Raw genomic sequence first — 13,721 nt, 5'->3', positions numbered from 1 at the left:
AATGTGAGCCAAAATCATCACAATTAAAAGAACCAAAGACTTAAACTACTTCAGTCTGTGTGCATTGAATTTATTTAATACACGAGTTTCACAATTTGAGTTGAATTACTGAAATAAATGAACTTTTCCACGACATTCTAATTTATTGAGAGGCACCTGTAATCATGATCCAAACAAAGATGCTGCATACATGCAACGTGAGCAGTTTTTAATCTAAATTAGATTGTATAATTTCGAAATTTTAAGCAAAAACAGAATGGTTTGACTTCAGTTTTGTGATACTATGCATAAAAAATATCTGCATGAAACAGAAGCAGCAGATGAGCTGAATGAGACGCAGATGCACTCTCTGCCAGCAGGTGGCGCTTAAACCCTTTCCTTGGTTTCCGCTGTAAACAAAGCAGCGCTGCACTTATGAACTTTAATATGCATTATACAGAGGCAAGAGGAAAAGAAAAAATACCATCGAAAGTCAGTAGGTTCCCCTCAGACATACATTCATATAAACTCCTACCTCTACCTGAATTTGTTTAGCATCTCAATCGATTTGAATCGTAACACATTTGAATCGATTTTCAACCGGCTCGCGGTTAATCGTTACATCCCTAGCGCTGGCTAATACAGCCGTAATTACTTGCTCAAATTAGTTAGTGTATTCCTCTTATCAGTTAAAATGTAGTTTGTTTTCTGTTATTCAAGTTCACTTTTAATTCAGAGATTTTAACTTTTAATTTAGTGTTTTTAATGCTTTAAAAAGCAATTTTAGATAATAAAAGCTACAGCTGTCATAAAACCCAAGAGAAAGACTGCATGGCTAGAAACTGCTGATCAACTGAATGCACAAGTAGCAACCATGTTAAAATGTCTTCGTACAGTATATCTTAAACCCCCCCTCTCTCTCTCTCTCCCACTCACTTCCTGTCATATCTATCATATCTGTCCTGTCATAGAAAAATGCAAAAACGACAAAAGGTAATTAAATTCTGGGCACAATACATTACAGTCGGTTGTTGCCTAGGCCTATATTTTTATTTGTTTGATTTTTTTTTAAGTTGCATTTTCTGGATGCTTTTATTCTTGCTAATTTGCACAATAAAGTAAGATAATTGTATGTGAGAGAGTCAGTGGTAATCTCAATGCGGTCCTATTGGTCCGTTTTAGAGGAGCTCAGCTTAGCCTGACCGTTAGCCTGCTCCGGACCAGGTTAGTTTCTCAGCACAAGTTGCCACAGTGACAGCTTGAGCTATGGTAAATTTGCTTTTGTAAACCAAATCAAGTGACAATAAATCAGACTAACTGAAATAAGCCTGGCTTATTTGGTAAACTTGTTTTATGAAACAGTCCCCAGATCAGCATATTATAAGGATTTCTGAAGATCATGTGACACTGAAAACTGGAGTTATGATGCTGAAAATTCAGCTTTGATCACAGAAATAAATTACGTTTCACAATATATTCAAATAGAAAACATTTATTTTGAATTGTAATAATATTTCATAATATTACCATAATTTTACTTTATTTATTGATTAAATAAATGCAGCCCTGATGAGCATAAGAAACATTTTTGGCTATTTAATTGCAGGCTTATTTTTACTTTTAGATAACCTGTGACGTCGTTTAACGCTCGTCGTTTAAAATAATAATAATAATAATAATACTAATTGAATAAATGCTCTTAAATGTAATTTTTAAATCTCAAAATATATAAATTTTTCACATTCTACATTGTGATACATTAATTCACTTGTAGTATTTAAAACTATACTACCATAATTTTACTTTATTTATTGATTAAATAAATGCAGCCCTGATGAGCATAAGAAACATTTTTGGCTATTTAATTGCAGGCTTATTTTTACTTTTAGATAACCTGTGACGTCGTTTAACGCTCGTCGTTTAAAATAATAATAATACTAATTGAATAAATGCTCTTAAATGTAATTTTTAAATCTCAAAATATATAAATTTTTCACATTCTACATTGTGATACATTAATTCACTTGTAGTATTTAAAACTATATATTTAGTTTTATTAATGTAGAGTCTTTACAAAATAGTACTTTAATATTGATTATTTATCAGTATCAGCCATAGCATAAATAATTGCCTGCTTATCGCTCTAAGCCAGAACAATATTTTAATATGAATGCATCCCTAATTTCCAGTGCTTTCGTCCATATGGTCAGTCTTTCGGTCCTGCCCAGTCTTGACCTTCCAAACAGATGAAAGTGAGCAGATGCCCTGGCTAGTTTTGGAGGCCAGGGGATAATTGATTTGCTAGTTACCCACCATCGAGTGCTAATGTTTCCTAAAATGGCTTTTATAGAGCCCTGTCCCGTGTGGCGGGGCCTTTAGGTGAAGCATGTCACGGCACAAGCGCCATCGCTCAGGAAGTCAGATATCATCAACACGTCTGGAGTCCCACAGGGCCACGGGCTGGATTCAATTGACCGCAGTTCAGACTCCTCAGAGGAAGATACAGGCTAATACTGAGGCCAGTTACTGTCCGAGTGCCAGTGCTGGTGGCTTGACCAATGTTGTGGTTTACAGTTCAATTCAATGACTAGGATTGCTTCAAAAATATTTTGAGCTGACTGATAAAATGGCATTTGTAGATCATACTGGTCGCAAATTTTACTCCTTTTTGAGAGCAATAAAAAAAATCCTTCAGAAATCATTCTAATATTGTGATTTGCTGCTCAAAAGACATTTATTATTATTATTATTATTATCAATGTTAAAAACAGCTGTGCTGCTGCTTATTTATTTTTATATATTTTTTGTGGAAATTTCAGGATTCTTTGTATAATTAAAAAAAATAGTAAAGACTTGTATTGTTACAAAAAATTCTAGATTTTCTAAATATTTCATATTAGAATGATTTCTGAAGGATCATGTGACACTGAAGACTAGGCTAACGATTCCGCTTTAATCTCAGGAATAAATTACATTTTAATGTATATTAAAATGGAAAACTGTATTTAAAATTGTAATAATATTTCACAATATTACTATTTTTTTACTGTATTTTTGATCAAATAAATGTAGCCTTGGTGAGCATAAAAGACTTCTTATGGCATTATCAATCAGTTTAAAAGTAGCAATCATTCCTTTTAAATGTGTTTTTCAATCCAGATTCACTTCAGCATGTTCTAATATCCTAATTAGTTTTATTTAGTTTGCGCTGCCGTTACAGTCATACCATTATCTTTTATGACCGCTATAGTCTCAGGCGTCATTTTACTGCAGGCAGAATATCTCCCGCTTCACCGTGAGCTTTATTTTCATGTGGCTCTTCAGTCCTGTTTTGTAGTCATGTTAATTGCCTAATAATTGTTCTTTTAATAGAAACACGAAACAGAAATCATTTAACAGCACAAATGGTGTTGACTTTATGGTTGTTGTCGGACTGAACATCACGTTCTTTAAAGCTCCTGAAGATTTTTATGTTGTTTGTGCTGGCTCCACAGTGAGCGTTTTTACTGACCGCTGTCAGTGTGGATGCTCGTAGTTTTGTTTTATTAACTAATAAACAGATCTTGCAAAACATGGCTGGTGGGCTCTACAGGAGGGTTCATGCCTCTTATGAGTGCACATTTTATGTATCACAACATAGTCTATTGTGTAGTAGTTCACTGTGATGGCTGCACCAGTTCATGCTTTGTAAAAAGGGGCGCTTGTGAGCACCTATTATAACATGAGAAATGGGACACCCTATGATCTTTTGAGCTTCATCGTCACACACAAGAGAAGACTGCTAGTCCATATTAAGTGTGGCATTTAGGACGAGCTTTTTCTAGGTTGAGGGTTTATTGTTATTTATGTGAGTGTCAAAATTAAAATAGAAAAAATAGTGGTAAAATATAAAAACTGCTCTCCAAGGCTGCATTTATTTGATTAAAAATACAATAAAAACAGTCATTTTAATTTTTTTTATTACAATTTAAAAAGAAATGTTTTCTATGTGAATATATTGTATAATGTAATTTATTCCTGAGATTAAAGCTGTATTTTCAGCATCATTACTCCAGTCTTCAGTATCATGATGCTTCAGAAATCATTCTAAATCACATTTCTGATTATTATCAATGTAGAAAAGTTATGCTGCTTCATATTTTTCTATTTAACTATTTTTTATATATTATTAGTTGTGCGTGTGTGTGTATGTGTATATACAGTGTGTACGGAAAGTATTCAGACCCCCTTAAATTTTTCATGACTTTTTTTTTTTCTTCTTAAAAATAAACAAGCACACCCAGCCCATGTGACAAAAAGTAACTCAAAAGTAATGTAAGGCATTACTTTCCATAAAAAAATAAATAAAAAACTTAAGTAGTGCAACACAATATTGTATTGCATTTCTTTTCAAAGTAACTTTCCCCAAAACTGGTGAACTATCTCTTTAAGTCATTATTGATAATCTTCCCTGTGGCGTAGCTTTCAAATCTGAAAGGAAAACTTTTCTGCGAAAGCCATCATGTGGCATCAGAAGACTTGGAATAGCATGCAAGCTTTTTTGTTTGTTTTCTTTTATGCAACTTTATAGCCCTTTGGCATTGAATTCTTTTGTAGAATGGATAACAGTGCTTTGGCCATTCTTCAAAATCTCCTTCTTTTGTGTTCCAAGGAATTCAAACTGGTTTGGAACGACATGAGGGTGAGGAAATAATGACGGTGTTTCCATTCTTGGGTGAACCCATTCTTAAGAATTCCACTGTAAACACGACTCTTTCACTAATTTTAGCCTGGAGTTCTTTCTGATCCTTTTTGATGTTTGCAATTTGAAAGCCACTTAATTCGTTCTCATACCATTGTAAGCCTATCCCATAAAACACAAATGCAAGCACCACTTAGGAGACATTACTTCCAGCAAGACTTTCCCGAAATGAATGTTTGAGAGAGGCTAAAAGCTTTCCTTTCTTCACATTACAGAGGAAAAGTCATTGAAAAAGCTTCCAGTCGTACAGTAAAAGCCTCAAATGTCTGTTCTCTTCGGTTCTGAAGACCAAGCAGGCATTTGAGGCTTGGTCTTTATGCAACATTTGGTACGTCTGTCCCACATTTTATGGTGTCTTCTCAGACCGTGAATGTCTAGTATGATAATTTGCCTCTCTCGGTGGAGAGCATGAGATTGTCTTCAGCACCCGAGCCAGGCTTTCTACACCGCTGAGAGAAAGAACATTTAACAGACTTGGCCCAAAATTCGAATTCTCTGCATTTTGTCTCTAGGCACTGCAGAGAGGGAGCGTTCAGTTGAAGAAGATGGCAGCTGTCACTTTTTAGATGTTTACAAGTGATAGATTGAATAGATTATTCTTTTATCTCTGCACTTCATGGGTATTGCATTGGGTTGGTGAATTATTGAATGTTACATGTAGAGATGTTCCCTTGTCATATGAGCTGTATTGCTGGTATAAATAAGACATCAATCTATGTAGACAACTAATCAGTTTTATTGCTTCTAAAAATGGAGGGGAAAGCGTTTGTGTATTCATAGCAGTAGCAGTGCATCATCATATGATGAACAAGATGACAATTATCAGTGCGTGCATCAAACCCACTCAGATTGCAGACAATTTCGGTATTTTTTTTATTATATACTGTATGTGGGCAGTGACAAATCGTATAGACAAGTAAAAAATTACATACAGTAACTTCCTCTTGCCTACAGTCAGTCAACTTTGGTTGCCGTGTCTCATTTTGAAGGCTCCGCCACATTTGTTGGCCTTATACTTTTTCTCATTTTAGAAACGTAATCATTGTCAAATGAACTGTTATTCCTCTTTATTACTATAATTTCTTTCTTTTTTTGGAATGTACCCGTTACGTTTCTGAAATAATGCAGCTTTGAAGAAAGATATATTTTTAGAATGTTGGTACCCAATCAGTTTCCGTAGTATTTTTATATGTTCCATACTATGGATGTCAGTGTGGACCAACAACTGTTTGGTTACCCACATTCTTCAAAATATCATCTTTTATGTTTAGCCGAAGAAAGAAACTCATACAGGTTTGTAGGGGTTAATCTAAAACTACAGTAGTTTAGTTTAATCTGCTTTCTCAGCAGGCCTTGTTTCAACTTGAAAGTTGAAAATACCCTCAGTGTTCAATTACTGTATGATGATATTTGGTTTTTAATAAATATCTCACTTTGACTTAAGTGATGGCTCAAAACCTGCTGAGCTGCCTACCTAGACAGAACTTTTAGAAAACATAGGCATTAAATACGCTAATGATTCGCCTTGGATTTGAGACGGAACCATTGTCGTATCATTAGTGCTTCCATAACAAGAACCTGGGCAAATCTGTAAGTAGAAATCCCAGCATCTGTTCCACAAGTAGATGGCATGGGAAAGTATTTATTAGATTGTGTATTTATTCTTTTCCCAATGCAGTAGCACTGCAGGTGGGTCAAGAGGGATGCATATGTGTTGTATCTCATTTCTTGGCAATTCCAATCTTGTTGACTAAATATACCCTCATTTGAGATGTATCTTCTGCTTGCTAGGAGGGAAGATGATGTCTGTTTCATGCTGGCCAGTGTCATTACTGAATCATTTTCACTGGGCCACTGACTGAAATCTAACCTCGGATGAATTCAAATGCATTTTTAATGTCCATTTTGCCAAAATGCAGTCTTATATGCCTCATAAGTTCAAACACGTTGCTAACAGCCCTGCAAGCTACAGTCGAGTTTGAGGAATAGACATTATATAGTGGTGTTCATCATAAGGAAGGATTTTTTGCTAACGTTTTTCTGTCAGTTATGACTGCTGCAACCAATCACATTCCTCTCCCTCCAGGCTTAACTTCAGACTAAAGACTGAACCGTACCCATTTGTTTTAGACACTTGACTTCACTTGCTGCATTTAAGCCGCAAGATCAAAAGCACAGATTTATTAGAGCACTGATAAAGGTGCTGTAAGCAATTTTAACTAGAATTCCACCACACTTAGCCACTTTGAATGGGAATGTAATGTTTGTGGCTCTTTTCACTGATTATCATTCTTTAAAGATTGAATTACCAATACTTTTTTCTGGCATGGAAATGTGCCCTATCTACTTGTCTAAATGCATATTTTAGTTCTTGCTGTGAGCAATTCATCCATGCATATGTTTAATATTTACTTTTTTTCTGACTTACACCGTCAGCGAATTCCAAACGGCTTTTTTTAATAAATATTTAATACAAATATAATTAAAAAGGAAGTAAACACCGTAACCAACAGGGCACTCAGTATTCTGGGAAGTTTGTGTGCATTGGGAATCATATTTTTTCAAATAAAGCCAAGGTAACACTCAGTTTACATACAACACACAGTGAAAATTACATGAATATGACGGGCATAAAGTTTGTCGATCGCGTGTCTCCAGTCAAGCTGAACTCTCCTCCTGTCCGCATTCAATTCACACGGACCGACCGTCATGCAGAGAACAGGTGATCATGCAGAATACACAATACATGCACACTTCACACGATCTCACAAGTTTGCAAAGTTTGTGAAATTTAAATGTTCATTATTCATTCAAAGATTTGTTTAAATTATATAAATGTGTATTTGCTGAATGCTGACAGCAAATGAGAACGTATTATAATGTTTGCCTTTCTAATGTTTCTTGCCTTTCTAATTATACAATACTTTGTATTTTAATTCCTTTGTCTAACCCTTCTATTGGATTATTAGACAGACTTCTATCCGTATTAGACAGAACTGTTAACGACGACAGCGAACAAGAGGGAGAATGTGAGCACTGTGTGTTCAGGCGCTGCCGTTCTTCTCAGTGCCGTCAAAATAAATGTCCCACCTCGAACGCATCGGCCAAACAGAAAAGCTTATTGGCCGATGCCGATAAATGAAAAATGTCAAATGTCGGCCGATATATCGGCCTTGGCGAGATATCAGTCGACCACTAAATATTATATATCATTTTCGCGCATCGGGGAGTCGCTATTAATATGCAGGGTATTGAAATTGCTTTTGAATGAGCGCTCGCTGTTCACTTTCACTTTTGTTTCCTTGGTCACACGTACTCTGTGTAAGCGGAGCGCAATTTATAAGATCAGATATTTGTCCGTGAGCTCAGGATCTGTTGAGCGAAATCCTCCACCGTGGTCTTGTCAGTCATCTCTCCTTACTCTCTTATACCTGTGATCAGTCGAATCTGACTCCTGCAGCTTGTGTTGTCTAGTATAGTTTGTTTACGTCTGAACAAAATAATTTTTATTATGACTCGACAAACTAATACAAAAAGATGGTAACATAACAACATGGTAACATAATCGATTGAATCAAACATTTGGGTTGAATTTGCATGTATTTGTCACGTTGTTTTAACCGTTCGAAGTACTGCTAATGTTAGTGTCCTCTCTGTCTGCCAACATAGCCTACTGCTGTTCTTTTTCTACTAATGCAGCACCTAATCAACAAATTATTTTATAATGATATGAAAACGTACTGTAATATACTGTATACAAACCGTTTTGTTGTCTGTTTTAAATACGCAACTGAATTCTCCTGCTTCGTGCTGCGCGCAACCTCACCTGTCAAAACAAACAGCGTGAGGCGTCAGTGATTCCGCCTCTAGAGGCCACTCTCGTGCTGTATAATTACATTTAATAAAATCTATTGTTTGTTCCAACTATCGGTGCCGATTAATATGGCAAACCGATAATCGGTGTAAGTCATCGCAATTTCAGGAGTGAGGTTCATTCTGTACATACACAAAACTCTCATATTTAAATGCAGCTGTCACTCCTGAAACTTTACAGTATGTACATGGCCATTTTGTCATGCAGGACTTCTCCAATAATTTAGTCCGCTTAAACCCACCACTGCAAGCTCATGTTTATCTGCCTCCACATCTCAACATCCAATCAACAGTCTCTGCCCTACATTTTTTGATAACCCATAAAAAGTTCACTAGTCTTAAATATTTTAACTGGTATAAGTCTTAATTATCATTTTAAGAAGTCTTACATTCTGCGATGGAAAAACAAGAATTGCAATATGCCCTTATGATTATTACACTTCAGAAGGCTATGATGTAATGAAACAAATGGTTGCATTACACGTTTAAAGTAAAATCACTGCGCGGTTACACGTTCTACAAGCTTGTTGTTTCAGAGAGCTTTGCAGTCAGTGAATACAGAGCCATTATGCCAAGTGATTACTATGATCTACTATTGATGAATTATCAACATTTTTAATTTAGTATGGCTGTAAAATTGCATCTTTTTTGAATGAGCATCTGGGAGTGATAAAGCACAGACCTTTGAAAGTCCAAATGCATTTCGGGCTTGTTTATGATTAAGTCCCACATTATACATGAAATCTATTTTGGTTGCACAAAAAAAATAGCTTTTAATTCAAAGTAAACTTCTGTTTCTTTTCTTTAAACACATTGTTATTGTATCAACATATCTTGCATTATTTAAACTTGCAGTTGAATATGTGCTGCAACCTGTTTATTTATATTTATTATTTATATTCCATTTAGACATTCTCATCTATTTTCTTCTCACTTTATTTATCTTTTTAATTTTTTTTTTTTTTTGTGGTGCTGTTTGTTCAGTTCAAATTGGATATTTCTAATAAAAGCAGTGTGATTTAGGTCTGGCCAGCCAGAGACTCGGGGGCAAATGGTGACTCGGACAAATGTCAAGAGGTTAGAGTTCATTACCATGTTGTGGGCGAAGGGTCAAAGAGGAAGTGACAGGTGGATCTTGGACTTACCGCTATTTGAGGAAGACTGTTTCCACAAACTCTCTCAAGACTCACACGCTTCTGTATTGACCAGAGTACATGAGACCAGTCACTGCAAAACACTCATTCCTATCTAGACAAGGTTGTTTTTTGATTGTGTTATTGGCTGACTCTTGATTTCATAATATAATAGGTTTCCAGAACGGTGCTCTGTCTATGAATCTGTGAATCAAAGCATTCACAGACCAAAGTGATGAAAGACGGCACTCGTGATTTCTGACATTTCAATTATAGATCTGAATGAAACCTAGATATGCGATTGCAGATTTGAAACACAAAGATGCATAATGTTAATGTCCTTTATGCATTTAATGTCATAGTTTGAAAAGCATAAATGTAGCACAGGTTGGAATTTACACTCTTCAAGCCTTCAGTAAGTTAGTTGGCCTTTAACTGCAATATTACATGGTTTAAATCTGACATTTGTGGAAGTTGCTTGTTTAATTCGAATACATAGATCGTTATGAGATATATTAGAGATAATTACATTATCTCTAAAGATAAATTCTAAGATGTTGCCAAGTGCACTTCCTGAAAAAATTCTGTATTATTTTCTTTAGAACATCTTGTGTTAAGATGAAAATGACAGGCTTGGTGTTGTCTGATTGTATGGCGGTTTTGGCCACAGACCTGCTGATCAACTCGATAAACACCCTTGCCATCATTTTGCACCGTCGACAGGTTACCTATTAAAAAATGGCACACAAATGGTTTTTGTCAGAAATGGCTTGAAGGGAGTCAAACATCATTTTGCGTGTTGCACTTTTTTACCGTGCCGTGTAAGTAGTTATCAGCTTGTTTAAGATGGAGTTGTGTTGTCAAAAGTACCAACTGCGATATCATTCGGTACTGACATTTTTAAAACGTCTATTTCCCGCTAACATTTGAGCGCTGTTGAGCAGATTCTTACACAGCGCTGATTGGTCATTTACATTTCATCAGTTACAACCCATCGCTGCCTTTAGGAATGTGAGACAAATTTAAGTTTATGCGTCAATTTTTACAGTTTTACAAGAAGTTATTTACAGTGGTTTTTAAGAAAATTATTTTCAGGAATTCAGATTTTTCTGAAGTTTCGTCTTAAGAAGCAAGTTATGAATATTCTTAAATGTTTTAGTGAATACAAAACATTATTGACTAATATTGTTAGGAAAAAAAAGCAGTTAAGAATAATTTTAATGATTTGATTTTGTAAATCCAGTCCCAGATGCTTATCTAGGATGCTAAAAGAACTCCAGAACACCATTTGGCAACACATATTGTGCAATGTCCCTCACATTTAAAGGGTTAGTTCACCCAAAAATGAAAATTAGCCCATGAATTACTCGCCCTCAAGTCATCCTAGGTGTATATGACTTTCTTCTTTCAGATGAATCCAATCGGAGTTATATAAAAAATTGTCTTTGATCTTCCAAGCTGTTTAATGGCAGTCAGCGGGTGTTTCATGCATCAGTCCAAAAGAAGTTAAATAAAGCGCATCTATCCACAATAAAAAAAGTGCCTCACACTGCTTCGGGGGGTGAATAAAGACATCTTACGTCATCCGCCCGGAGCTGCTTCTGTGTACAACTATTGGCGCAAGCTAGATTAAAGTGATTATTTTTGAATATGGATATTTTTCTTACAAAAATGCATCAATTCGCTACAGGAGGCTTTAGTTCACCCCCCGGAGTGGTGTGAGAGACTTTTTATTATGGATGGATGCGCTTTATTTAACTTCTTTTGGACTGATGACTTGAGGGTGAGTAAATCATGGGTGAACTATCCCTTTAAGCTACTGACGCAAAATTATAAGACCCAAAATTCTAATCAAAATTCTAATCTTCACAGTTTTTATGACGGGTGCTGTTTCGCTGAAAGACTGAGATTGTAGGAGTGACACAATGACCTGCGCTGCCACAAATATGCAAGAAAAAGCAGCTAGATAATTCCATTGTCATGAGGGACAAAAAACATTTTTAATAAAAATTCAAAATGCAGTTTCAGGCCTGGGAAGAAATATTTATGCCTGGTAAATAAACTCAGCTCATCCGCTATCAGGAGCTGAAGTAAACAGTTAATTTTGGACTCTGGCTATTCTTGAATCAGATGATCCCAGGCGACTTTGACTACTAAACTGCTGTGCATTATGGATATTTTGGGTTTATTTGTATATTTGTTTCTCGCTGAATTTAGATTGCCTTCTCCAAGACATTTACTATGCTAATGAAAAGTCATCTGTTTTTTCTCACTGATATATACCCACAAGGCTGTTTCATAGAGACACCTCAGTCCCCTTAACGTCCGAACGCAGCTAAGCCTATATTGTCTTCTTAACAGGGTGCCGTCACCGGGACATTGAGCGTCTGCTTAACACATGATGTTCAAGGACTACAGATCTGCTCGAGCTGTAGGTGAGTTGATATGCATTCCTCTGATGGAAGTTCTGTCTGCTTGATGTACCATCAGAGACCCTTTAAGCTTCTCATTCACAGGCAGAGTGTAGATCTCACGGCAGAGAAAGGATTTGTTGGCAAGATCTCTGCTGCACACCTGATAAGGCTGTCAGTGTCCCCACGAGAGGCTGCTTCTCAATAATAAGAGGTTTCTTCTCCAGTTCTTTGGCATTTATTCTGTCACGAACAGGTGGAAACGTCTGCCGGATTGCCTCCGTCGCTTTTCGCTTCTTGTTTGCTCTTTCTAAATGACAGGAAGTTTAGATTTCAGACCTTTTATCAAGTTTGGAGAGATGAAGCTGAAAGGTGAGGCCGACACTGCTTCAGATGTGTGTTTGCGAGCCAAGAGCAAAGTATAGGGTTTAGTCTGATATTAGAGCGCATAAATAGCCCAAATGTTTATGCCAGTGGAGAACTGGTGCTTTTTGGAGGATAAATCACGAAAGCAGGGTTTCTGTATGAAATGCCAGATGGACAATTGTGTTCAATCTCTTGTGTAAACCCTATCTGAACTCTCTTTTTGAGCTTTATCTGTGAGATAAAAGCTTTGTGCTTGCTAAAGCGACTCATTTAGTTGTATTTTTAATGCTAAATGCTTTCAAAAGCATCTTAACTCGGTTTTGACATCTGACGTTCGACGTGACGGACAGGTCTTCAATCACGCATGAGAGAGTGAGTGTTAGAAATCAAATCCTGACAGGAGGATTGAGCCGGGCAACTGTGAGGGAACCAAAGGCTTTAATTTCTCGAAGGAGTGTGGAAGATGAGCTGTGTGTGGGCCGTGCCGGTCAGGTGGCTCGTGTCCGGCCTGTCACACAGGTGGCCGTTTGAACCACACAGTCCTGCTGCAGCTGTATGGGGGCAGATTGCCTCATTTCCACTGGAGCTTTTCTTCCACGTTCAGCTTATCTAGCCCAGCGCACAGCAACAGAGTTGACTGATGACTTACTCTTTTCCACAATCAAGGACAGCCGATCCGGGAGTGCTTTTTAGTGCTTTCTCATAAGGTAATGCCAATTTTACTGAATGCCGGTCACAAAAAGAGAACTGACAGCACATGCAGATGCATATTAAGGTCAATGTGAAATCAGAATTGTAGTTAGTGCACATATTGTGAACCTTCCAGTTCTTGATGTTGCACATAAAACGTTGTGGTAGTAGTATTTAAGTAGAATGTTAGCAACAACAACAAAAACTGAATTCTTTAAAGTCAATTCTGAAAACATCTTTCCTTTTTCTACTGATGTGGGCTGATGGATATTATTAACCAACAGCTAAGTATTTATTTGTGCAATCTGGCTCTATTCTGGCATTACCTAAAATTGCCTCATTTTGGCTGATTATTTGATCTGGGCCATGTATTTATCTATAATTACGCTACTATTCAGAAGTTTGTGATCAGTATTTTATTAAAGAAATATTGTCAGCATTAATGCATTAAGTTCATCAGATGTCACAGTGAAGACATTTTGTAAGGTTTCAAAAGATTTCTTTTTTACTTGCTATTTGTCAAAGAAT

The 13,721-nt window shown here is 36.5% G+C and overlaps 1 protein-coding gene across 3 annotated transcripts in view; it reads left to right on the top strand.

Annotated features, from left to right (window-relative positions):
* The first annotated feature begins 12,082 nt into the window (after positions 1-12,082).
* enox2 (ecto-NOX disulfide-thiol exchanger 2) overlaps positions 12,083-13,721 on the top strand; it is a 175,464-nt gene continuing 173,825 nt past the window's right edge. For 2 of the 3 annotated variants that reach the window (XM_016237309.1, XM_016237308.1), the window contains exons 1-2: positions 12,083-12,157; positions 12,243-12,351. In XM_016237309.1, coding sequence (XP_016092795.1) covers positions 12,125-12,157; positions 12,243-12,351 — 142 coding nt within the window. In that variant the 5' untranslated portion in view covers positions 12,083-12,124. Of the gene's footprint in view, positions 12,162-12,242; positions 12,352-13,721 lie in introns of all 3 variants that reach the window. The other variant, XM_016237310.1, reaches the window with a different exon arrangement.

The sequence above is a fragment of the Sinocyclocheilus grahami genome, unplaced genomic scaffold, assembly GCF_001515645.1.
Source record: "Sinocyclocheilus grahami isolate Dianchi unplaced genomic scaffold, SAMN03320097.WGS_v1.1 scaffold510.1, whole genome shotgun sequence".
NCBI classification, from domain to species: Eukaryota; Metazoa; Chordata; class Actinopteri; order Cypriniformes; family Cyprinidae; genus Sinocyclocheilus; species Sinocyclocheilus grahami.
The sequence above is the reverse complement of the archived record's forward strand: the minus strand, read 5'-3'. Positions and strand labels throughout refer to the sequence as shown.